This window comes from Cryptomeria japonica, chromosome 9 (genome assembly GCF_030272615.1).
Source record: "Cryptomeria japonica chromosome 9, Sugi_1.0, whole genome shotgun sequence".
Taxonomy (NCBI): Eukaryota; Viridiplantae; Streptophyta; class Pinopsida; order Cupressales; family Cupressaceae; genus Cryptomeria; species Cryptomeria japonica.
In genome coordinates this window covers 213,092,988-213,120,246 of record NC_081413.1, presented here as the reverse complement: position 1 = coordinate 213,120,246, position 27,259 = coordinate 213,092,988, and the positions used below count along the sequence as shown (strand labels likewise).

At 35.9% G+C, this 27,259-nt stretch overlaps 1 protein-coding gene across 2 annotated transcripts in view; it reads left to right on the top strand.

The window, feature by feature from the left end:
- LOC131044580 (NADH dehydrogenase [ubiquinone] 1 beta subcomplex subunit 9) overlaps window positions 1–27,259 on the top strand; it is a 76,049-nt gene that overhangs the window by 13,879 nt on the left and 34,911 nt on the right. For both annotated transcript variants that reach the window (XM_057977935.2, XM_059211274.1), the window contains exons 2-4: window positions 13,831–13,872; window positions 20,760–20,841; window positions 24,299–24,351. In XM_057977935.2, coding sequence (XP_057833918.1) covers window positions 13,831–13,872; window positions 20,760–20,841; window positions 24,299–24,351 — 177 coding nt within the window. The remainder of the gene's footprint in view (window positions 1–13,830; window positions 13,873–20,759; window positions 20,842–24,298; window positions 24,352–27,259) is intronic.

Sequence of the window (27,259 nt, the reverse complement as noted above, 5' to 3'; positions counted from 1 at the left end):
TTTAATTACCTCCGCATCATCAACAACTTCCTTAGGAAGGGAAGAAGGAGGAATGAATGAAGGACTTGCCTCCCTGAGTGGCCTTTTAAAACTTCCGATGTACTCGCATAGAGCTCTATTTTCTTCCCTCAGCCTCTTACACTTCGCTTTTGACTTCAGTATCTTTTCCTTCATGGCTAAGGAAGATTCTTCGAAGTCTCCAATTACTTGTCCTGTGGAAGCAGGACCAAGATGAACCTGTTTGATAACATAATCTTCCTGCTCGATTTCATTCCCGTCCTTATCCATTGCAGGCTCAACAATGTGCAGGGTTCGGGATCCAGACTCATCCCTCACAACTTTAGAAAATTTTCGGGGAGCCTTCCTTTCTGCTGGCTGATCCATCCTCTTTAACAACTCTTCTAATTCCCGAGCTGGATCAATTTCCTTTTTTGGTTCCTTCCTCAGGCTTCCTATCAACCAATCTGGAGCGGGAATAGAGCGACTATGGATTTCCATGTGCTCTTGCTCCTGTGATTCTTCTTCCATTTCGCCAAGGATGGCCTCCACGAAGCTATCCTGACGAGTCTCTTCTTGGTGTGGAGAACTTTCTTGTCTTTGACTTCTTGGCTGAGTGGGTCTGTGTGAAGCACTAAAGCTGAATATATCTGGTGCTGGAGTATTACTTGGAGGTGGATCTGCTGGATGTGCAAACATCTCTACCTCATGTACACTAGAAGAACTTGCTGATGACTGCACCCTTTCTACCCTTGCTCTCTTTTGCGGAGGTTCTTCCTATCGCACCTCTTGTTGAACTTCCTATGGAACTTCCTGCTGGATATCTTTCTTCCTTACCATTCTTGGTCTCTTTGGGGCACTTTTCCCTTTATCAATCCGGACTTCTCCTTCTGCCTAGGCCAGTGAAGATCCTTCTGTTGTTTCACTAGGGGAATCTAGACTTCCCATTAGTTGATGTCAAATGAACATTTCCTTCCGCCAACTTCCTTATTTGCCGATCAACCCAGTGCCTAGTGAATTTCAGCACCGGTCTAGCCAGGACATTCAAATCATCAATTTTGGGCTCCGACCAGTCTGGCAACTGAATGGGCTGATCTTTCACTTTCTCAAACTCAGGTTGCATTAAATCCGAATCCTTTTTCACCTGATCCAGCACCTGGTAAATTTCACTTATTCTGATGGTGTCAAGGGGCAGTCTGGAATACATTTTCCTCCAGACTTCAAGGTCATCCTCGACACCTGCCCAATAATCTTCTAAGTGAAATTTGTGTATGAATTTCACGCCAGCAACTGATTTGGCGGTAAGGATCGTACTGAGCCCTGGATGTATAAAATGGCAGGCGATAGAATGCCAACTCCTCCGCTGCACTCTCAACTGCTTCCAAAATTGGGCACATTTCCACGAAGTCACCTAGGACAACTAGGAATTCAATAGACTGCTTCTTCTTCTTCTTCTTCTGCTGTAATTGATCATAGGTTGTTAACTGCCTCATGAGTTCTAGTAGTATGAGCTTGTTTGATGGATACCTGGGCAACTTGTATGACTGGAATGAAAATACCTGCGTCCTGATGTAGGTGAATTTAGGAAACTATAAGAATGTGGCTCCATACTTCTGGACCAGGGCCCTCGCTTGCGGCGACACCCTTATGTGCAATTGTTTTTGCATAAGCTGCGTCAAGTACATAGTGAAGGTATCATTTGCCAGCCTGTAAGAACTAACATTGTGAAGATGCAGCTGGGGATAACACTCATGCACTTTCACATGTGCTGGTCCGTAACCCATGATTCCGCTTGCTGGCAGACCATCAAATCCTCCCCTTCGCGCAAGCATATAGATTACGTAGGAGCTCATGGAGAAGGACTGGGACTTTCTTTCTTTTTAGTTCTTCAGCTGTTCGTGCAAGTAATGACTAATCAATCTGGCCTAGTCAACTAGCTCGTTTGCATTCATGGTCTCGCCTATATAGAAGAACACCCACGTTTCAAAGTTCATGGAATGTGAACATCCCATTACTCTGCTCAGCATCTTTATCAGGTCCACATATTCCTGTTTGAACTCAAAGATAGTGAGAGTCTTTGGCATTTTGGAGACATGTGGCCTAGGCTTCAGCAACCACAGTTTATTGATCAAGTCAGCACACCTGGCGGGACCTGCATCATATATTGCTTTAGCCCCGCTGCTAGTCCTGTACGTCATGGAATGGTGTGAAGGAATTCCGAAAGCTTCACAAATTGACTCCGGAGTCAATGTCACCAACAGCCTGCCATTTGATGTTGAAATTGTGTTCCGCTTCAGATTATAATGCTTTGCACACTCCAGAATCAGATCTGGACACTGAATAGCAGGAGGAAAATCAGCTGCCGCAACAATTTCACTCTTGACAAATTTGTCAGCTGTTGGTGATGAACTATGTCCTGCCGTCTCGAACATTCTGATCTTGAAGGCAGCCAGATTGAATGTGCCCAAATTTGTATCGCTGTTTTCCTTCCATTTGGAATTCATCTGGGAACTAGGAAGGAAGCCTTTCATCTCTGCCTTGATCAATGCTTGCCTGGTGAGGGTAGCCGTCTTGCTTGATTCTTCCATCCCGAAAAGCACCTTGGAAATGATGAAAAAATCGACTAAGTATGACGTCTCTTCACTCCAATTTTTCTTTCTCAAATCCTGCACGTGAGAAATGAAATGCCTCTCCATGCTTATATAGAATTCTTCAAATCGTACTGCTAAGTTAGGAGGCATTAATTTGGAAACCGAATTTATTATGCGTCATACTTTCCCAATCACTGCACCATGCGAAAGAAACTTCCCTTGTGAGTTAGAATTTGGAAGTTTCACTTAATGCATTAAATTATGCGTCATACTTAGAATATTCCCTTTGCCAACTCATTAACTTTCCATTCTTTCAAATTTCGGAGGGAAATTGAAAGATTCTTCAAGATTCGCTTGATTCTCCATCCTAGCTTGATTTTTCTTGCTTCGGAGGGAATTTTCCATGCTTCTTCAACGTCCCCTATTTTTTAGGGATCCTCCTAAAATTGAGGAGCCGGGTCCATTAGATAAAGAGATTTCTCATGATTCCAAATCCATAAAAAATTCTAGATTCTGATAAGATTTAGGGCCTAAAAATGGAAAATTTTAAATTTTCCCGAGGGGATTTTTTTTGCTTTTCATTCCTTCTTGACCCTTGGATTTTCATGCCTTAGACAAATTTCTTCAATTTTCCGGCTTGGGCATGGAATTCATGGTGGAATCCATCACTTCCTTGATTCTCCTTGAAGACTCCATTTTGGCGCCTACCATCATACTAGGGCAGTAATTTCACCTGGAGAAGGAATTCCACTATGTTGTGCATCCTTCCTTGACCCCTCAAATTTGGCGCCCTCCTGAGTGGTGGGGTGGATTTTCACCATGGCCAAGGAATTCACAATTTTTTTCCTCCTTCCATGACAATTGAGTATTGGCGCCATTTGACCTTGGGCGGATTTTTGGTGGTAAGGAGGAATTTGGCAATTTCCGTGCTATTCGTGAAGACTTCATTTTGGTGCCCTCACCTGTCTTTGGGTGGATTTTCACCATGAAGGAGGAATTTAACATTTATATCCCTTCTCCATGAGCATACCATTTTGGCGCCCTCCTTCACTTTTGGGCGCTATTCTTCACTGAGGAAGGAATTCATCATTTTGTCCTCCTTCCATCTCCACCTGAGTTTGGCGCCTTGGATTCTTCATGGGCGTTATTTGGCATGGGTGAAGGAATTTCACTTGTCCTGGATTCCTCATGGACTTAGATGAATTTTTTGGCTTTCCCTTTCAGGAATGGGCTTTCAACACTTAGCCAGTTTTGACTCTCTCTATCTGCTTTCTGACTTTCCGGAATTAGAAGTAGTCGTGAATGCTTGGCCTTCATCACTTCGCCTGAATTGTCCTGCCAAAAATGAACTTCCAAAAATAGAAACTTTCAGAACATCAGTGTTGGATCCCTAGAACAGGTAACATGAATGACTTACTATAAATGGAAACTTACTAAAATTAGAAATTACTAAAAATAGTAAGTTTGATTTTTGGCAAAATGACGACATTCCGGGACTTAGTAAAATCCCTAAAAAATAGGAACTTTCTAAAAATAGAAAGTTGCTCCGTTTTGGCTCAAATTTTACTGGGAGGTTTCTAGAAGGGTCTTGATTCTAGTTGTATGTTTAGTTTTCCAAAACCCAATCTGAAACCCCTAAAATCTACGACTAAAGGCTGAAACCCTAAAATGGATGAAACAAGCCCTAGACTTCACCAAAATCACTCAAACGAAAAGCAGTCTAAACCAACACGACCCTCGAACACTCGCAAAGCCGAGAGACTGACGAGACTGCCACCAAAACCCACAAAAAACCAAAACCAAATGACCAAAAGGGCCTAAAAGGTAGGGGGTCCCTATTTGGGATGGGGTGATGTGTGATTAGGTCACAACAAGCATGATTTCCCTATTTGACCTAGATGACTTCTCAAAAACTCTAACTCCTCATTGCAAAAAGGCTGGACTTAGCAGTTGCGACACTAAGGCAAAACCCTAAAAAAACAGGGGGTCCCCATTTGCAATGGGGCGATGTGTGAAAAGGTCACAACAGGGGGCAGATGCATTCCAGTGGTTCACTGCTGGCATGAGTGCCCTTAGTGCATATCCTGGGAATAGCATGGGTATTTACTACCCAGTAGTTACCTTAATAGCTAGTGGCAGCTGCTGAGTTTTAATATCTCAGATTAACAGTAAAACAGAAAACAGAATTAAGGTGTTGATTTTGTTAAATCAGATTATTAGATTTGATGACTTAAACCAAGAAATCAATAAAGTAAATGCACAAGAAGACTCAACACGAATTACTCTGGGAAAACCTCCACATCTGGAGGAAAAACCCAGCAAGAACGATCATCCGATCTGATTATGTATTGTATTCAAATTGTAACTGTACAAAACTTAGCTTTTAGAGCTTGATGATGATGTCTAGGTCTGTACACCAACTTGCCTAGATCAGCCAGCAATCTGAAGCATTTGATTCGTCAAGGATGAAGGGTTTCGTGCTTGCAGCCCATCTGCATTCATGCCTTTCAACATCAATGAGTCTTTTATAGGTTCTCATTAGTCTGACATGTATTCGCACCAGTCATCAATCTGGAAATGCATGTAAGTCTGATTGAATCAGCCTTGCTCAGATCTGCACCAGGTCTGTCCTCCTTTTAATTCGCAAGTAGCAGAGGGCAGAATTCAGACTAGTATTGCAGAGGTATTTTCGCCTTGTGGTTGGAGTGTATATCAAATGACATCAGGTGCGTTGTATTTATAGGAGGTTGGTGCCTTATTGGGTCGGCCCAATAAGGCACCTTTTGGCGCCAATAACAAATTTGATTTTCCATTATAAAGTCGGCTTAGTAAAGAACCTTTTCCATCATATAACTAAGCCTTGAAAAAGGCTAAGGTAAGGTGCGCTATCAAAGGAGAAAAGTGCCCAGCCCTATATTATTTTAGCTCATTATTTTTTTCGAGCTAAGTTACAAAATAAACAACAGCAGCCTCTCTCAGACCATACCTCCTACATGCGCTTGTCCCAGTTCATGGAGTTACTCCTTGCAGTGACCTAAATGTAAATTTAGATTGTGTGATCTTCTGTTTGCAGTTACAGTGGTATTAACTCCTCTTCAGGGTGCTCCTGACAGCACCCCTGTGCTAGATGGATTTAGGGAGTGAGTTGTCTATTGATCATTTCTAGCGGCAGGTAATCAGATACCATTGGTGTTGGTCGATTGACTTGGGATGACTCGCAAGGTAGGCTGTATGCTTGTAGCTGAATGTGTGTTGATTTTTGGATTTTCTAAGTGCTGTTTGCCGGATACAATGCCTGTGAATTAATGTTGCTGGGCTACTTCCCTGATTGTAATTAAAATTTCTGAGATTGAACCTTGTGAATATTTTGTAATGTTTGTTCCTTAGGTTGAGTGCCTGTACGAGGACAGTAGAGGTTTTGCATTAGATGTTATTAGTTGATATTGTTATCTCTGAGCTACTGTAATACTTTGTTGCTGTTATTGATAATTTTTGTGGAGCTGCTTGGACTGGTTGCCTATTTTCAGGCTCACAACTCGTCTTCATTATTACAACATCTGGCATGCATAAATCTTATTCGCTGGATGTTGACTATATGTTGAATGGACTGCTCTCACTGACAATGTACTAACTTGGACTGCTTTAGTTTACTGGATTGATGACTCGTTGAACATGCATAAACAGCAAACAATGTGGCCAGTGATATTCAGACATAACCATATTTACTCTTTTTTAGGAGCTTTTCGAATTTCTCCACCATGACAGGATAACCCAATTAGAATATATCATGTGGCACTCATTGTATACCAAATCACTACCTTTCTGAGATTGTTGATTTGATTGATGGTTTGGTATTTCTGACTTCATCAAGAAATTCTGAGCAAAACTAATTGGATATCACTGGGATTGAAATTCCCTTCAAATGCAGGTGATGTTCTAGCACCCGTAGGTACCACTGGCATTCTCAATATTTTCTGTGCTGTGGCCTTAACCCTTCCACTGTCAAATCTGTTCCTCAGTGACTATTAGTGCTTGCACCTCTATTTCTCGGTCACATACCACAACTACTTGCTAGCTCTAGGGGGCTAATATTGGAAAGACTGAGGTGGCATATTTGAGGGCCTAAATGAATTCTTTTTGATAAATACATGTGGACTTGGAATTTTTTTGCTAGGAATCCAATAATGTATTTGGATCTGACACACACAGCACCTGAATAGGACACTCTAGAGAAACCCTAGATCTCCGATATGGACAAAAATTCAAACCAGAGGAGCTATATAGATTTATTCTTTACAAATTCTTCTTTGCTCATTTTTTTGGTAGAATTGCATTTAGAAATTATAATGTGTTCTTTGCTTATGAAAAATGCTGATTCTTTCTATTTTTATTTTTTATTTTTTCATAAAAAAGGAGCCTTTGTAGAAAAAAATTGTGTGTCGATATATGATGTGGTAACAACAGTATTCCTGCCAATTTCATATTACCAAGGGACTAGAACCTAGGGAATTTTAAACCCTATGCTATGATATCATGTCATAGCATTTAAACAGTTTTGTAGCGTCAAAACACACCACACCAAAGAGAAGAAACAACTTAATAATATACAAAATGGAATTAGAATGAATTATATGACATGATGAGATGTGCTGCTCTCTATTTATATTCTCACTGATACATGCAGGCTCCATAAGGTACCTGTGAACTAAATAAAATGAACATAGCCAAAAGTTTTACCACTAGAATCGGTAACACTATTCAACTTATCAAGATGGCTCTCACATATTTTTAAAAATAGATAGACCTGCTTTTCTATTCACCTATCAAAATAATGCACAAGCTACACTGCTGAGAGATATGACAATCTTGGAGAGCTCCCTTTCCGTAACCAACATTTATGTACATATAGTAGTGTTGGGCTATGGGTAGGTCATTTAGACCATAAGTGCCTCATCCAGGTGACTCGAACACAAGTTAATTTAAGTACACTACTAATCCAGCTATAAAATAAGACAAAAGCTTTATTGATTTGTATTACATTTCAATGATTTTATAGTAACAATTTATTTTTCTGTCTACAGTGAGAGGCTTTCTTTCAGTATGCATACTTTCACTTGTATGTTGTCTTCTTTTTGATAGTTTTCATTTATGTGTATAATTCTGTATTGCTGATATGTGTAAATAAGTTAAAATGTATTTGATTGAATACTTTGTTGGTGGTATGTGTAAAATGGCCTATTTGGAAGAGTCATCCAGGGGAGTCAATTTAGGAAAAAAATGGGCATTTCTTTGATGCCAAAAACTAATAACTTAAAATATAGTCACATAAAAGAAGTGACAGAGTCCATATGCGGTGAACATATTTCAGTTATGCCATTCAGCAGGTAGTAACAATAGAATGTGCTGTAGTTGTATTGAATAGAAAATAAAAAGAGGAGATAAGGATGACACCTAATTCTGCAGAAATAGAAAAGAGATCCAGCATGAAACAGCCAAAGATATTTATGTAGAAAATAAATCAGTATTCTATCTGACTGAGTTTAATATTCTAAAGTGTACTAAATACTTACACTAACAATGGCCAAGGGGATGTTCCAGATAACATGGGTTTGCTTAATTATTCCTCAATTAGATCTTAAGGTATAAGGTAAATGTGATGGTAAAAGAATGAAGTAATGTATTAGGTACTCCATCTGTTGGTACCGTATGTACCATAAGACTTGGTAGGGTATGGGGACTTGGATTTTTTCCAAGAAAAAGAGTATGGGTATTTGTGTACACAAGATATATTGCATACATGCATGGCCACACAGGCACACACACAGTCACACATATTTGTGACTTTCGAAAATCTGTGTTACCAAAACATTGGAAAATTAGGTCGATTTTTGATACAAAACATCTCAGAATCAGAGTCGATATAGAATCGGTGTGGATTGGTTAGGGCTTTAGATGAAAACTATGAATTAAATAATATTTTAATTATCTCAGAATAAGCAATGCCATATCGCTTATAAATCAACAACAACGGAATCGCATATAAATCAGTAAGCAATGCTAGAGTTGCTCACCCAATGAATTCATGGAAACTCATTCAATCCACTCAACCCTCTTTGACAATAGAAAGGAGGCACCCACTCAAACTAGCTCTTGCAATCGACCCTCTGATGCATGGTATTGCCTTGCTTGTGGTTCATTCATTCGTTCAGGACTACACTCTCATTTTCATGGTTCTCGGTAGCGCAACTCCTATCAATGAATCTTTAGGTCTTTTCCAATTTAGTATAATATAAAATATCTCAATATAGGAGGGAAATCTTTTTTTTTTTTTTTTTTTATCCAGGGAGTACTTTCTGTAGACACCTAAATTTGTCTTGTCTAATTAAATAAATATATTTTTTTATTTAATTATTTTATCCTAAGTCTTCTATTAATTAAATAAATTCTTATTTATTTAATTAATTCATTAATCCTCTTCTAAGCCTTTCCTCATTTAAATAAATATTTTTATTTATTTAAATTGTCTTTTTCCTAAATTAAATAAATATTTTATTTATTCAATTGATCCCACTTCCTCTATTAATTAAATAAATCTTTATTTATTTAATTAATTCATTAGCCTTTTCTACCCATGACACATGTCACTCATCTCTTAATTCTTCTCTTACCTACCCCCTTTATCATTTAATTATATCCTCTACCTACCCTTTAATCCTAGCTGTCCATTTATCCTCTTCATCTTTTAATCTTATCCCTCCATTTCCTAAAGTGTCTTCTATATAAGAGGATACTCTCCTTCATTATTAACCTTAATCGTCTAATTGTCCAATCGTCTAATCACCTAATCGATCTTATGCAATCAAGTTTTCTTGCAATCAAGCTATCAACCACATTTCCGTTCTTTGTTGATCTCTTGTGCACACATAAAATCTGAGAGCAAATACATCAAACAAGATCAATGGAGATAGGAAAAAATGGAGATTGAAACCCTACTAGACATGTGAATGGTATATCTTGTTTTATTTTGTTTATTTGCATGGTCCTAGGTATCTTCATTTGTGTATGGTGGATTGCTTTCATTGTTAGGCTAGGGTTTTGTGGTTGGATCCTTGTTGGTCTTTCAATATTGTTGTTTTCACTATCCACTTTTCACCGTATACATTTTCATTTATATTTATTATATATTTAATATATAATTTAAAATAATTTAATAATTTTTTTAGATAGTAGGGATCAAGTAGGCCCCCAACAAACTATAGTGTGCCTTGTAAACTTTTTTCAAATAAGTGGTGACGCTAACGCGACATGACCTCCCGTACCACATGGAGAAAACAATTTAATAATTAATATTATAAATAAGTTATAAATTTAGATTATTATATAGTATTTTAGTATATTGTCTATTAGACTATATATTAATATTTATATAATAAAATTATAATTTAAAAATAACACAAAATTAAAAAATTATATATTAAACACTTTTCAATATATTTATTTTTAATTTATAGTGTATATGTTTAATTTGTAATATGTATATATATTAATTTATAATTAATATATTTATTTTTTAATGTATATTTATGGTTTTTACATGTTTTTTGTATTGATGTACCCAACCCCCTAAATTTTTTGCCATACCGCCGTATCATACCCACTTACTTGATACTGATTCCAATTTCGATTCGGCAACTTAAGTCCAAAATAATAAAAAAGTTCAATGAATGGAGCCATGCAAATGAAGAATCATAAATAAAACAAGTTATTACTTTTAGCTATCCTCAAATTTGTTAAAATTTCCCTAACACTATGCTACCCAAACTTGCATTTTTCAAAATTTTATTTAACTATTTTTTCTTGATTTGCTATTGAGACTATGCTTTCTTAATATCTTGATCTTTTCTTTGTTTGAGCAACCAAGGAATGGTTTGGGTGGGATTTTCATCCTGTAGGTCCTTTCCTAGGATTGACATAAAGCTTTTTAATTATTGGCGGGTGGGCTTTTGCTTTAGAATCCAATAATTCTTTTGTTTTGACAAGCTAATCAACTCTTCATACCTCCGTCAAATAGCTGAATCATGATAAGTTAAATTCTCCCTATTTCGCACAAAGCAACATTAGCAAGAGGGATACGATTGTCTTGTTTTGAACCAAGGTCATAAGTGACAAGTGCCCCAACTGAAAAATTATTTAGAAAAACTGACAGGGGGAAGGGGGGAGGGCGTGAATCAGTATTTCAAAATTATGGAAGAAGTCACATAAAGTAAGCAGATTGAAACTTAAACAAGAAGGCACAAAGATCATCTTGTGGAAAACCCTCTCGGGTAAAAAACCATGGCATTAAAAGCTTTCATTAAAACAGAAGGGCACCAACCCAATGAGCACCAACTTAGAATTACAAATAAGGGCACCATCCCTACTCAAAGCACCAACTTCGAGAAACTTAAAGCTTTAACTCCCAAATACAGAGGCACCGACCTCAGTTACATCATAGACTCCCAAGTTCTGAAAAATTTCATACACATTTTGAATTCTCACAGTATTTAGAGATTTTAAACTGATTTCTTCAAATACATTCCTATCAGAACATAATATCACAGTCCAGCTACCCTCTATATCATTCTTTTGTGACGGTTAACATCCTTTCAACCTGAATACCAATCTCGTAAAAATATACAGCTGCATATACATTACTAACTTCAAAAAAACTTCCACACCTTTCATCATATTTTTTTTTCACATCATAATACATATCTTCGACTTTCTTTTTAGCACTGACATGTACAATGTTGACTTGGTGGTCAGCACCTCCTTGGAGACTCGTGACATGGCTTAACCGCCTCCCGTGGATCGGGTTAAATTTGGCGTTTGTATCGAGCGTTGATAGTTCGAGCTTTTGACGCAACGGTGCACGATTCCAACAATTGGTATTAGAGCCTTGGGTCACGGGTTTGAGTCTCCCTTCAGTGGGTGCGGAAGGCTCAGTGGGTGCTGAGGGGGAGATTGTTGACTTGGTGGTCAGCACCTCCTTGGAGACTGGTGATATGGCTTAACTGCCTCCCGTGGATCGGGTTAAATCTGACATTTGTATCAAGCGTTGATAGTTCAAGCTTTTGACGCAACGGCGAACAATTCCAACATACAACAAAGACTTTTTCAGTGCATAATACGTTTCCATTTCTTTCCGTTATATCTTCAGAATGCTGCTCACCCAAGATATGAAAACCGTTTTTAACTCTATCAAAATTCAGCTCTGCTAAAAGGTATTAGCACTACACTTCCAAAAAAGTGCTGAACATCCAAAACTATGAACCAAAAAAAACGCTGCCACATATTACATCCTCTTTGATTATTCAAAAACGGTTTTTTTTTGTTACAAACAAAAACGGTTTTTTTTTGTTACAAAAAAAAACAGGCAATAGCGGCCACGCACAGAGTTAATCGAAAGCCTTTTTTTTGTTAGCTGAAGATATGTTACTATGTCTTTTTAAAAAAACATCCATTTTAAAAATGAACCTTGCACCACATCACAAACACTATACACTGAGATAGATGAATAAAGCTGCCACACAAAAAAATCTGCTCTGCAAACCTGCGGCTATAAAAACGACCCTTCTTACATCATGGTCACTCAGAAGGAAACAAATTACACGCACTTGTCACCATGTGACCAATAAGCAGTTGATATTCTTGTTCTATCCAGCAAATACCATTCATTAGAAAACGACTCTGCGAATCTAAAAAAAAAAGCGTAAGAACTACAGAGTTGCCGTTTTTATTTTCACCAAAACATACAAATATATGAAATGGATTTTAGTACGTGTATCACTGGAAATGTATGGCGCACAAAAAACTCAAAAACCTTCTGCTGACATCAGAGAAAGAACAAGGCCAAAATTCATAAGAATGCCAAAATGTACACCTGGTAGTTTAGAAACATTTTCGATCCAATAAGGAGACCAAAAAATATACACAGCCAAACGTTGACATCAATGACAAAAACAATCAACACCAACTTGTTAATAGTCCATGCCTCAATGGACTCAAAAGTTGTAGGTGAACCTTAGGATAGATGTCAAAGACATTATGGAGTTGGGCTGGGGACTATATTTTGGTTACATAAACTGCATGTGTATTGTCATAAGTTTAAACCCTAGCTGAGCATTTTCCTAAGGCTACTTTCAAGTGCCAGAGAGTTCATGCAAAAGGATCCTTTGCTTACATCATGGAATTCCTATTCCCAATGTTAATGTTTTTCCATCAATTCTTTTTTGAGTTTGTGCTCCTTTTCGTTTTTTGTTCTTTGGCAGTAGGAGACATAGATCAAATGTTAGGGGATGTTACTCCATGAGGCAATGGCGATACATCAGCTGTACAACATAATTACAAGGAAAACTCATCTTATTAAAGCAAGAAAAGCATTTGAGCCTGTGTTTCAATGGGCAAAGGGGTGAATATCTCTAGCTTATGGAACCGATCAAACTTGGCTTTAACAAGAAAAGCCAGGTATTATTTAAGAAGACATTCTAATTGATTTGATGGTAAATCTGATGTACATTCTACATCTGGATTTTCTTACCAATCTGCTTTCAGCATATTAAATAAAATCATGAAGTATAGCTTGTAACATGAAATCCAACGTAAAATAAAGGCCAAGAATGCCTTCGACTCGGTTGAACTCAATGACAATAAACAGTCTCTTAGTATGGCTGACTGGAAATTTTGGTCCCTACTGTATGCTTCCATCCATGTAATGTTAATACATGGTTTTGATAAACACAAAATATAACATGTGTTCAGTCTAGAGTATGTTAATTCTCAAATAGGTTTTTGCTGTTTTCCAGACAAGAGTTCTCTTTGGTTATGGGTTTTAAATTTTAACATTTAGGATTCCAGTTCCAACTTAAATGTTTTCTTGTCAGGTTCTTCATCGCAATTATATTTCATGACATCTTGCATTTTGGGGGCTCTTACACTCAGTTTTTTCCAATATTTTGCATTAAGATTTGGAATTGGATGTAGGTTATTTTGCAAGTTCTCATTTTCTAATTTTAATTTCATAATCTTGTTAGCTGTTGCTGAAGAAATTTTTAAGTTGAATTGATTAATTCAGTTACTACATTTAACTTATTGATTTTTTCTTTAGCACAAAAACTTTATATATATGTTATACTATGATGTTCCTAGATATTGATTTGCAGTTCTTCTGATGTGTTTACCTTGCCTCTGTTAACCCATACAGGCATCAAGGATTAGGGATGAGTTTGAGGCTTACAGGCATGTGGTAAGATATCCTTTATATTGTTTCTGTTTATTATATGTTAGCTTGATGGTTGATGAGATTTTGTTTCTTCCTTTTGAAATTTAGTATACTGACTTTCTCAAGAAAATACTCTTATGATGATCACTGATGCATGTTAAGCATTAAACTATCTAATGAATGGCTGGGAAAGCTTGTGAAATGGTTCATTATGTAACTTTTGGGCTGTTGAACTTAATATATCAATATTGCATTTATGGCAACCTGCTGGAAGCTAATGAAACACAACATTCAATGTCATCTTAACTCTTTCCTACCTCTTTCACTTATCAAACTTTTGATCAGCTGTATAATTTGTTTCGATCCCTTGCTAATATTTTATATTTGAGCTTACTGATTTTTATCTTAAATGCTAGCCAAAATGTAGTGTCTAGGTATTGAATCCTGGAACTCCCAATTACTTGTCTGGGTGGGCGACCAACTAAATTATTAGTCCTTAGTTGGTTCAAGATTTCAAGTTAAAATTTTCATAAAGGTCAGCATTTTAAATTTGTACACTTCGCACAACCACATGAATTTATACAAGCTTCCAAGTAGTTGTGTTTAATAACTACCCAAAATTGACTGGCCAGGACTTAGATCCAGGAGCTTCCGAGCTATTAGTCCTTTGCTGCTCCAATAATGCAAAATTTTCCACAAGGTTAACATTTGTATTCTCAAGCTCTATACAACCAAATTAATTTATATATGAGCATCAGAATAGTTGTGTTTGATGTCCAGCCAAAATGGATTGGCTTGGACTTGAAAACATGACTTTTGAAATTCTAGTCTGGGTTCTCTACTGAGCTACCTGTCCTGTGTTATTTCGAGATTTGAAGCTAAAGTTTTTGTAAGGTTAACAATTTAAGGGGAAGCTCTACTGACTGAGCTATCAGTACTTTGTTAGTTCAAAATTAACCTTTTCAAAGAGGTTATTAACATTCTAAAAGTGATCTATATTCCCAAAGTTGAAAGGTGTCTTTATATTTTGAATATAAAAAAAGTTCCTGAGCTATTAGTTGTTTGCTACTCCAATAACGCAAGTTAAAGTTTCCACAAGGATAAATTTTTTATTTGTAAGCTTTATACAACCAAATTAATTACGCTGAAAGTGTAATACACTCACATATGTGTTAATGTTTGCATACGCTTCAAGAGATTTTATTTATTTTTCCGATGGTTGTCTTTCCGTTTTTCTGTTCCTTATTTCTTGTTTGGCAATTAGCTGGAAGTATTTCGTCTCTGTATTGTGTATGTGCTGGCAGCGTTTATTCCATCGTGGATTTCATCCGTTGAAGTTCTTTGGCTCTTTGTGTATGTCGGTTGTGTAACTGACGTCTTCTTTTGGTGTTTGGCCTTCTGTCTTTCTTCTTCGTGAGCTATATTGGGTCGTGTTATGTGTTATATATATGCCAAGGGATGTGAAGTTCAATGTGATCGATATTCTGATGTATTTGATGATTATCGATGAAAAGCTCAGGACTTTGCTGTTGTGACCTTGCATCATCTTCAGTCCTCTAATATAATTATTATGTTAAGCTGAGATCATCTGTGTGTGAGGATTTGATCTCTTAAGTTTTGTACACAATTTGTGCATTCAATAAAATATTTTTTTTGTGTGGCTGGGTTTTTCATCCTTAGATCGAGGGTTTTCCGAGGATAAATTCTGTGTATCTTGTTCTCGTGAGATTTTCTAAGTTTCAGATTTCTGTGTCTTATGTTTCTGGTTCTAACTTTAACATGGTATCAGAGCGAGTCTAAGGCCGTCTCCCTCACAGGAGGCCTCAGGATTCTGGGAGGGTTGCTTGTTTATTGTTTGGTGTTATTCGACTATGTTTTCTGAAGACAACGCCATTCTCTAAGCTGCTACTTCATTTCTGCCTATTTCGTATTTCTTGAGCAGCCCTGTAAAACACGACGAAATCTCTGTAATGCGACTGATCTGAGGGTATCGCATCGTGTGAGGTCCACTTTATTGTTTTGGAAGGACAAAATCACGGCTTTTGTGTGTCGTTGCTCTTATCTGGCGTCTGCATGCTATCAGCTTGTATTTGTTGTGATCACTTATCACATTGTTGTCATTGCTATTGTCTGCAATCTTTGTCTTGTTCAAAGGAGAGAACACTTAGTATGTGGTGTATTTGAGCAGATCTTAATGAATACCAAAAGATTCCTGATATAAAGTATAGTGCTGAAGGAGTCTTATGAGAAGATAAGACTTAGCTACAAGACTAACTCAATGGAAACCGACAATAAAGAGGTGAAGGCTTCACATGTTCTAGGTCCCAGGATCGTGGTCCTTTCAGCTTCAGAGGGAGCTTGACATTTCAGCTTCAGAGGGAGCCTGAAATCCAACTTCAGAAGAAGCCTATCATTTCATTAGAGGCAACCTTGGATGAGGAGGTCAGAAGGTTGATATCAGGGAGCCACATCATCATGAAGATTTTGTTAATGCATTGTTCTTTGTGATGGAGAAATTTGAGGTGCAAGCCCTTGTTAATGCATTCTTTTCTGCTAGAGAAGATTGAGGTGAAATCCCTTGTTCCACCCTCTGGGAGTAGCCATGGTGGATGTCATGTTGAGAGACTCCATGACAACATCACGTTGAGTGACTCCGTGATGAGAGCTTGTTTTTATTTCACTCATGGGAGTAGCCATGGTGAACATCATGTTGAGTGAATCCATGATGCTATCACGTTAAGAGAATTCATGATACAATATTGCTTTTTACACATATGGGTGTAGCCATTGTGTTTGTCATGTTGAGAGACTCCATGACTTGAAAATCAGAAAATAATATCTCCTTTGCTAAGAGGGAGTGTTAATGTTTGCGTACGCTTCATGAGATTTTATTTATTTCTCCGATGGTTGTCTTTCTGTTTTGCTGTTCCTTATTTCTTGTTTGGCAATTAGCTGGAAGTATTTCGTCTCCGTATTGTGTATGTGCTGGCAGCGTTAATTCCATTGTGGATTTCATCCGTTGAAGTTCTTTGGCTCTTTGTGTATGTCGATTGTGTAACTGACATCTTCTTTTGGTGTTTGGCTTTCCATCTTTCTTCTTCGTGAGCTATATTGGGTCGTGTTATGTGTTATATATGCCAAGGGATGTGAAGTTCAATGTGATCGATATTCTGATGTATTTGATGATTATCAATGAAAAGCTCAGGGCTTTGCTGCTGTGACCTTGCATCATCTTCAGTCTTCTAATATAATTATTATGTTCAGCTGAGATCATCTGTGTGTGAGGATTTGATCTCTTAAGTTTTGTACACAATTTGTGCATTCAATAAAATAGTTTTTTTTTGTGTGGCTGGGTTTTTCACCCTGAGATGGAGGGTTTTCCAAGGATAAATTTTGTGTATCTTGTTCTTGTGAGATTTTCTAAGTTTCAGATTTCTGTGTCCTATGTTTCTGGTTCTTAACATTAACAATATGGACTCAACAACGTCCATCAATAAAAACTAGAAGCATTTAATCTGATGTGCTGGTGACAATTAAATGCATGAAAAACAAAAAACATTTTTATTTTATTTTTTAATTTCATTTTATTTATTTTCTCCTCTCATGCACTCAATCAACTAATTTTTAATTATCTAATGCCAATTATATCTTCAATTTCACCTTTCAACTGCCACTCACACTGAGTTTAACTAATTAGTCAATTCTATTCTGTCTATCTCCATCATGCAATTAGTTAATTTGTAATGATCTCAATCTGATATTACACATTTTGGGGGCTTGAAAGTGTCCCTATATAAAATCCACTTTTTTATCAAGGATAAAAAGGAATATAAAATAAAAATATAATAATAATAGTTTTTTTTACTTTTATAAAGGGTTTAATAGAAATATAAAATTAATAATATATGAAAACATAATAATATAATCATTTTTTAATAATAATTTAATATTAATTACAATATTATAATATAATAATAATTTAATATTAATTTCATTAAAATGATATAATAAATTTTTGAAGTGGAATAATGAACAAATTTGATATCTTTTGTCATCACTCACATATGGATGCAACAACATCCGTCAATAGAAACTAGAAGCATTTCATTTGATGTGTTACACTTAAATGCATGAAAAGCAAAAAACATTTTATTATTATTTTTAATTTAATTTAATTTATTTTCTCTACTCAACTAAATAATTTTGCTAATTATATCTTCACACCCACCTTTCAATTACCACTCACTCTGACTATCAATCAATTCTGTCTATAGTTAACTTCGCAATTATCTTAATTTAATATTATTAATTATGGGGGATTGAAAGTGTCCCTACATAAAATCCACTTTTTTTTCAAGGATAAGGATAAAAACGAATGTAAATAAAATAATAATAATAATGATGATGATGATGTAGTCTTAATAGGTTTTTTTTGCTTTGGTCAAGAGTTTAATAGAAATATAATCATATATAAAAATAATTTGGTACTAAAAGTTTTATTACTTTTTTAAAGAGTTCAATGGAAATATAAAAGTATAAAAATAAGGATATATTAAAACATAATAATATAATCATATCTTAATAATAATTTAATATTGAATATATTTTAATAATATAATAAATTTTTAAGTGGAATATTGAACAAATATGATATTTTTCGGTGTACTTTACCTATATTCCTCTAAAGATAGGTATGCTAGTTTATATATGAGCTTCAGAATAGTTGTGTTTGATGTCCTGCCAAAATGAATTGGCTTGGACTTGAACACGACTTATTAAATTCCAGTCTGGTTTCTCTACTGAGCTACCATTCCTTTGTTATTTCAATACTTGAAGCTAAAGTTTTGGTGAGGTAAACAATATAGATGAAGCTCTACTGACTGAGCTATCAGTCTTTTGTTAGCTCAAAATTAAGTTAAACATTTGCAAAGATGTTATTAACATTCTAAAAGATACGAAGATTATGTAATCTGTTTTCCGAAAGTTGAAAGGTGTCTTTATATTTTGAATATAAAAGGAGCCAACAAGATCCAATATAGATTACACAATGCACAAAGTATGTAGGGTTACTTGGACCCAAATAAGAACATAGAGATAGCTTCCCCTTAGAAGAGGCCAAATGCTAACATCCCTCGTTGAAGGTTGGCTGTTAGTATGCTGCTGTTACCTTACTTAGCATTGACTCCACATTGATGGAGGCTCTTGGAGTCCAATGTGAGCACAAATCTTAAGGACAAAGTAGCTGGATACGCCTCTTCCTCCTTGGGTGCACATATCCTCGTAGTTGATATGGTGTAGATACATGTTGAATACCCTAAACACGCGTGCCCAAAAAATCTTGATTTTCCAACTGTGCCAGATACTATGTGATTTGATTTTTTTAAAATTTGATGTAAATCTTCCTAAATTTAATTTTAAAAAATTTCAATCATGCAATTTTTAATTTTTTTTTTTTATAGTATAAACAAAACCTACACTAAATGAGGAAGACAAATGAAATGTTTTTCTATTTCCACGGCCCATTTTTTTAGGTTATTTTCCAATGCAACTCTACTAGTTTTTTGCATATTGTAAATTATTAAATCAACTTATAATTATGTATATAGCAATTATATGTCTATATTGCTTTTGAAGTAATGAAAATCTCCTCTAATAACTTAAAAATTGTGTTGAATATATGTGTGTGTGTTTTTATGAATGTCGCATCCAGCTGTATTTATATTAGGGATCTTAAAAAATGGCTGTAATGGTATCTGTATTTGTATCTGTATTCATGTGCAACTTTGCTTAAGGAATATATCTTTAGGAAGAGCTATTGTGAAGATGTTTGCAAACTGTACAATTGAGGTGCATTTACAGTTCTACATGACCTAATTCACTGGAGCCTTTTTTATATCTTCACATAAAGATAAACCAAAAAGGTGCATTTTGCTTGTGTTTGGCCTATCTAACCAGCACTCTTATCCTTGTACATCTGTTTAATCCTCACTAATGAGGAATGTAAAGAAATTAAGTTTGGTGGCTATCTATTTGTTTTCTATGTTGTTTGTGCGCTCTTTCTCAGTGTCCTGCTGTGAGAACTGTGAGGCCATATCACCCTCGTTGGATATTGTAAAAGGAGAACAAGAAGATATTTTCAAGAGTGATTATGAAAAATCCAAAAAATGACATCAAAATGAACTCTAGGTGTCCCCACCAAAAACCTGAAAGACAGTAAAAACCAAATCCACAGAACCAGAGCTTGAGGGCAGTTGGTACAAGCCGAAGGACATAAAGGCTGTTGTTGATGAAGTTGAAATTTCTGGTAATATTGTTGCATGACAAATTAAACGTTAAAACATCTAGGTATGTAGATAAATGTCAAATTAAATTATATTATTATTGTTTATCTATGCAGAAAAGTATTGTGAATAAATACCCTTGATATTTGTATCTAAAATTTTGAATCACTTGGGAACCAACTCTCAGTGTGAACTACAGTTAAGAATCTTATAGTTACAGAATAGATTTCAATTAATTTAAAATGTAATAGCTCTTTATGCACCAATCCGTTTGAAAAAAGCATTTGAAAGACAGTTTAATAAGTTGGTCTATCCAAATTCTATTCATTACTTTGTAATAAAGAATGAAAGCATTGACTTGTTAGTGGAATCCCATTGTCAGTGATAGGAGAGTCACTATTATATCAACTGAACATTTTGTTATAGAACTGGGTTTTTAAATGCTTAGGTTTTCTGACTTAAAAAACATCTTGGAACATTTCTTTGTGCTTGGGTATGTCACAGATTTTAGTGGATATCTTTACCTCAGACGGTCTGTGCTGGATCAAAACTATTGTTCATCCATTTACTATGATGTGCTCTTGCATATTTACTCTACAGAATACTTAAAAACTTTTTGAAATTCTGCAGGATGACATTGACACAATTGATAGGATGATTGGGGCTGCAGAAGCAAAATTGATAAGATGGAGCCATCCAGATCCTTATATTGGTAATTTTGCTAGTATCTATATATGCCAAACTGTTTCAGGCATTCTTAATTATATTTTGATCATTATTTGTGCAGATTTTTTTGGAAGTTTTCAAACCATGTTTTCTTGCCATATCAATTTCATTTTCTTCGTATTCTAATTGCTGAAAGTTTCAAATCATATGTTGCAGCAGTAGTCAAAGGTTGACTATTTTCATCCTTTTCTTCTTGTTGTTTTTGTTCATTTTCCGTATTGTATTGCTTGCTTAATCAAATCTAGAGGATGGCTGATAATATGACTGAGGATTACATTTTCTTCTTACTCATACATTGTAGGCTCACTATGCTGAAAATAATAGCTATTTCGGATACCTGATTGTTTGAATTTTAATGTTGTCATGGACAATTAAAATTCAATATGTATTTATCTATGTTAAATCAAACTATTATGGGGCTGGGCCCAAAAGGGCAATGTAATTTAATAAAGCCAATATGATTTGATAAAGGCAAAATTATCATTATGAGTCCTGTCCTATTTAAGGTGGCTCAATAAAATGTAAATAAATAAAATATCATAGCAAGGCCGACCTTGCAAGATAGCGCCCAAAGTTGGATGTATAACAAACATCATTCAAGTCATTCATCACCACCATCTTATGCGAATGTAATCTGCTCTCCAAATCAGCGATTTCTCCTTCACTTGTGCGAACTTGTTCAAGTCAATTGTGCGAATTTATTAAGGCTGATAGTGGGGTGAATTTGTTCAAGATCCATGCGAATTTATTGAAGTCTCTCTCCATGCGAATCACTTGAAGGCATTGAAGGTGTCATCTGCTGTCTGTTACTTCAAGGCTGCAAATACCTTTTCCATTTCAGCGAACGACATTGTCTATGTATTCAAGGGTGAAGGAAGCATCCTTTCAAATCTGATTTAGCTATCTTGCTGTCTGAACAGCAAACTGAGATAAGTTTTATTGCCTTGTAATTGCCTACATTTGAGATTATACATTTTGGATTTGAGGCTGGGCTTTTCACCTCCAAGAGGGAGGTTTTCCCAGGGTATTGGTGTGTTGTGGTCTTGTGTTTTTCATTGCACTTTCAGTTTACTTTCAGTCTGTTATATCTGATTGCTAAAATTAACACACTATTGCAAGTGACATGGGTTGGGGATGTTAGGCTTACTGGAACATAACTGCAGTACAGCTCAAGAAGGCTTTCTAAAGTTAGTAACTGAGTTAAAAGCTTTATGTGTATGATTTAGGACTTGAAAATGACTGTTTAGCACTATTTCAAATTGCCTTTTCTAGTATGCTACATATACTCTGTGTAAATTGACTTTAGTTCTACTAAAGTAAAAATGTACTCTCAAAATAACTTGGATTATGTGGTGTTTGGAAGGAAAAATCGACTTTAAATTTCTTCAATAAAGGGCTAGGGTGGATAGCATGTTCACAACTAGTGAGAAATCTAGTCTTTGCAGATGTAATGTGAGTGATGTATTTATTCAAAATAAAATATATACAGAGAAATGAGCCATATCTTGCATGCTGGAAAGAGGCCCTATGGAAGCTACTGTTTCCAAGAATCAGCTAGAATGAACAATAACATTGAGGTGGCTGTGCCAGGACTAGATTTGGAAACTCTTTTGTGGATCCTACAGTTGAAACCTTAAGTCTTTCCATACATATCTTTTGGAACAATGCTTCTTCTTCCTGTGTCCTATGCTTGTATGCATGACCATAGATTTGGACGTGAGCATAAATGTGGTCATTACGATTATTCTGGTTTATTCAACATTTTACTCTCATTGTTTGGTTGAATGTTACTCAAGCCTTCTGGAAGTTAATTTTTTTAGAATTTGAATAAACTGTGTTATGGGTAATTAAGGTAGAATATGATATTTAGGTTACTATTTGGTGTAGGTAACAGGTAAGCAGCATGGTAGAAGTAATTTTCTGCAGTGAAGTCTATACTTAAAATGGAGGGACTTTTATGCCCTTTTAATTTTGTATTTGCTGAAAGCACCAGTGTTTGGTTTAGACAAGTAGTACAAGGGGACAACTAAATATGATTTGTAAAGAATATCAACTAAGTGCCTGAGATATCTTGAACCTAAATGCAAAAGCAATGGTTTCAAGGCTAAAAGTAAATACTAAATACAAAGTTATATTTAAACACAGCATCGCTGGCTTAGTTATTACTTATTTTAATTTATGAACAAGAGCATCTTCATGCCTCACCAGTATTTGTCTTACCAGACCAGTCAAAGGTTGTTAGAGAAGAAGATGCACTTCTAAGATTCAAGGCTAATTTTTTGTGGGACCCTATTTTGCACCATCACAAACAGTGACATTAAGTAGTTATTAGTATATCTGAAATAAAGGTGATCTAATATTGATTTGGCACTTAATTAATTCACAATTTATTTTCTGGACTGCAGACCCACATAATATGAAATGACCATGACTATTGGGAAGCCTGCACATGAAAAGCTAGGTGATTGGGTTACCTGCAGAGGGCTGACTATATAAACATAGAGTTAGAAGTGTTAAGGCTGTTTACTGTTTCTATGATATGAGAATTTAAACTACTTGGTATATTACTTTTGGACTGATGGATCTTACAAGTGCCTGAGAAGAATGAAAATGATGTTGACATAGCAGAGAATGTTGATTATTGGAATAATGAATTAATTAAGTGCTGGAGAAGATTGACATGGTGTTGATAAAATAGAGAACTTGATATGTGAGACTGCAGTTTTCTGTAACTAATGAGGGTTGAGATGATTTATGTATGCTCTTGATTTTCCCACGCATACAGCACTATTGGGTGGATATGTAGAATGGCACCAAGATTTCACCTGGATGGACTAATTCTCAATGATGTCGACTGTTGAGTGTTGTTTGGAGTGGACTTAGAAACTGTGGAATAATAGAAACATAGTACATAGAACAGATAATGTAAATAGAACGTAGAATAGATAATGTAAATGTAAATAGTATTTACTAATTTCAATTCTGCCCAGAAATATAGTACGCCATTATTTAAGTTTGGTGTTAGTATAAAGAATTAATGAAGATGACCAAAAATGAATACATGTGAAGATTCCTTGTCCCAGTATTTATAGTACCGTGCTTGGTTGTCTTTTGGCTGACCCATAAGATATGCTTCAAGAATTACTTTTGTCAAAACTTATTTGCAGCTGCTTTCTATATGCTCTCAAAAAAGATTTATTTCTACTTCAGAAGTTGTATATTTTGCCTAAAAACATTTCACATATAAAAACACCTTTATTTCATGGAAAACTTATTCTTGCATTTTGCAATTTTAATGTCATAATATCTTTTTTTCATTCTATGGAAATATTTCTTTAAACTTCTGTATATTTTGAATACATGTTCCTTTCATCATATTTTTTTACATTCATAAAATATAATATCAATATAGGCCATGACTATTAGCCTTGTCTTTTGAGCAGTTCCCTGGGCTCCTAAAGGTTCAAAATTTGCTCGCAATCCGCCCGTTCCCGAGGTGATATTTTTTATACTTATTTTTTTGCCCCCAAGTTGTCAATCTGTATTATTTTACTTTATTTAAGAAGAGCTTTCATAAATTGAAATGTATTACTAATAATGAATGAAGTCAGCATTGGTGAGTATTGCAAATATTTATGAAAAATAATGCAAATGCTCAGAGCCGAATTTCTAATATTATTATTTTTGAATGCAACTGCTATTACATTTATTGTGTATGTTTCGAGGCATGTATTCTATATAATGTTGAACAATTATATTTTCTGTGTTCATCTTTTATCATTTTGTGTTCAAATTTGAAGGTTAACTATCTGTGTGTGTGTGCGTGAATGTGTTTGTACACATATGCAGGTATGTAACTATTGTTATTGTTGTTAGTTTTGTGACTCAGACCAGCAATCAGACTTTCAGTATTTAACTTCAGATTAACATTAAGTAAATTATAAGCAAGTAAATGAAAGAGAGAAAACAAGTGCACAAGAGACCAACACAATTACCCTGGGAAAGCCTCCAAGGAGGAAAAACCCAGCACTAAAGACCCACAGGTCAGATTATGTATTTAATCTTGAGTTGTAACAATACAATACTTAGCTCCAGTCATGTGACTCAGATCTGGGATCTTCAACCTCTTATCGGATCTGCCCTTTTTATCATATCAGGTCTGCACTTCTAAATTCACCAAGTCTGCTCTTTAATGCACCATCTAACTGAAATTAGGAACACCAAAATAGCTTTGCCTTCCTTGAATAAGTTCGCCCAGTTCACCTCTTAATTTCGCACACCAAGGAGCAGATGGATTTCGCTGATTGCATGAATGATCGAGTGAATTGATCTTGGCAAATGGTCTTTATTTATATGAGCATATAACCTTCAAGTCGGCCTTAATTAGATAAATATGTTTGGCGCCAATATAGGTTTTAGTGTGGCGTGTCATTATAGGGCTGGCCCTGTTTAGGGGCACGCTACCCTCTGGCGTGAAGGGTCCAACCCTACATGTTAAACTTTGGGAAAGGGGGGGCCCAGCCCTTTAGGGGTTCGGATGTTGCCTTAGGCAATCCGAACCCCCTTTCCTAGTTACAAACAATACTCCCTCTTAACTAGGGAAGAAGAGAATACATAAACTGAACCTTTAGAGTTCCATCTAGCACACAAGCATAGAATGGATCTAGCACACAAGCATAGAATTACATCTTCCACCTAGCACACGAGCATAGGATGGTTCTAGCACACAAGCATAGAAAGTGTAATACACAAGTGGGTCTTTACATAATTACAATTTTCCATCTAGCACACAAGCATAGAATGGAACCTTCCATTCTTGCACACATTCGAAGAATGGACAAAACTGTGCAGTAGAGAATCACTGAGATTGAAACTCCCTCTCAACCAGGGTTTCATTTTCCACAATACCAATTTTGTCTCTGAAGTATTCAAACTTCACTCTGGATAAGGGTTTGGTAAGAATATCTGCAACCTGTTCATTTGTGCTAATATACTTCAGTTGAATGGTGCCTCTTTGCACCATATCCCGAATGAAGTGATAATGAGTTTCCACATGCTTGGACGTGTCATGGAACACAGGATCTACCGACATCTTTATATAGCTTTGATTATCACAATGAATAGTGGTAGGACCACTAGGTTGACCAAATAATCCAACAAGAAGTTTGCGAAGCCACACTGCTTCTCTAGATGCAATAGATGCTGCAATGTACTCAGCTTCTACAGTACTCAATGCTACCGAAGATTGCTTTCTACATGCCCAAGAGATTACTGCAGAACCCAAGCTGAAGCAGATACCCAAAGTACTTTTCCTGTCCTTGACACTTCTTGCCCAATCTGAATCTGAATAGCCTTCCAAGAAGATTGAGGTATTAAGTGAATACTTCAGCCCATAACCAATAGTGCCTCGCAAGTATCTCAGAATGTGCTTGGCTGCAACCAGGTGAACAAGTTTAGGCAAGTTCATGAACTGACTGAGGGCATTGACAGCATAACAGATATCTGGTCTAGTATTGACTAGATACATCAAGGATCCAATCAACTGCCTGTACTCAGATGGATCTGCAAAATCAGAGTTAGCTGCAGAAACACTCAACTTCTTTAAGTTAGATTCCATAGGAGTAGACATAGGTTTACAGTCCATCATTCTAAATCTTTTCAGAAAATCAATAGTGTACTTTCCTTGACTTAGAAATTTTTTCATTTGGTTTTTGCCATACTTCTAACCCTAGGAAGTAATGCATTAGACCTAAATCCTTCATTTCAAATTCTGAGGCTAATTCTTTCTTATATCTCATGATCAGTTTATTTTCACTAGTGAGAAATAAATCATCCACATATAAAACCAGAATTAGCATATCATCATTACATATTTTCAAGTAAAGGTTAGCATCAGCATCATTCTTACGAAATCCTAAGCTTAGTAAGTACTTATCAATTCTTTCATACCAAGCACGAGGAGCCTGTTTGAGCCCATATAAGGTTTTCTTCAACCTGCAAACATGAGAATCTCTTTTATGGATTACATAACCTTCTGGTTGCTCGATATAGACTTCTTCTTCAATAACACCATTGAGGAAAGCTGTCTTAACATCCATTTGATGCAACTCCCAACCTTTAGCTGCAACAATAGCTATTATAGATCTAATAGAAGTGTATCTAGCAATAGGAGCGAATGTTTCCTCATAATCTATTCCTTCCTTCTGAGAAAAACCACGAGCTACAAATCTAGCTTTATATTTCTCAATACTACCATCAGCATTATGTTTAATTTTAAATAACCATTTAGAGGAAACAACATACTTACCTTTGGGTTTGGGTACAATGTCCCAAACATCATTCTTGATGATAGACTCATACTCTTCATCCATGGCTAATTTCCAAGCATGATGAGTCATAGCTTC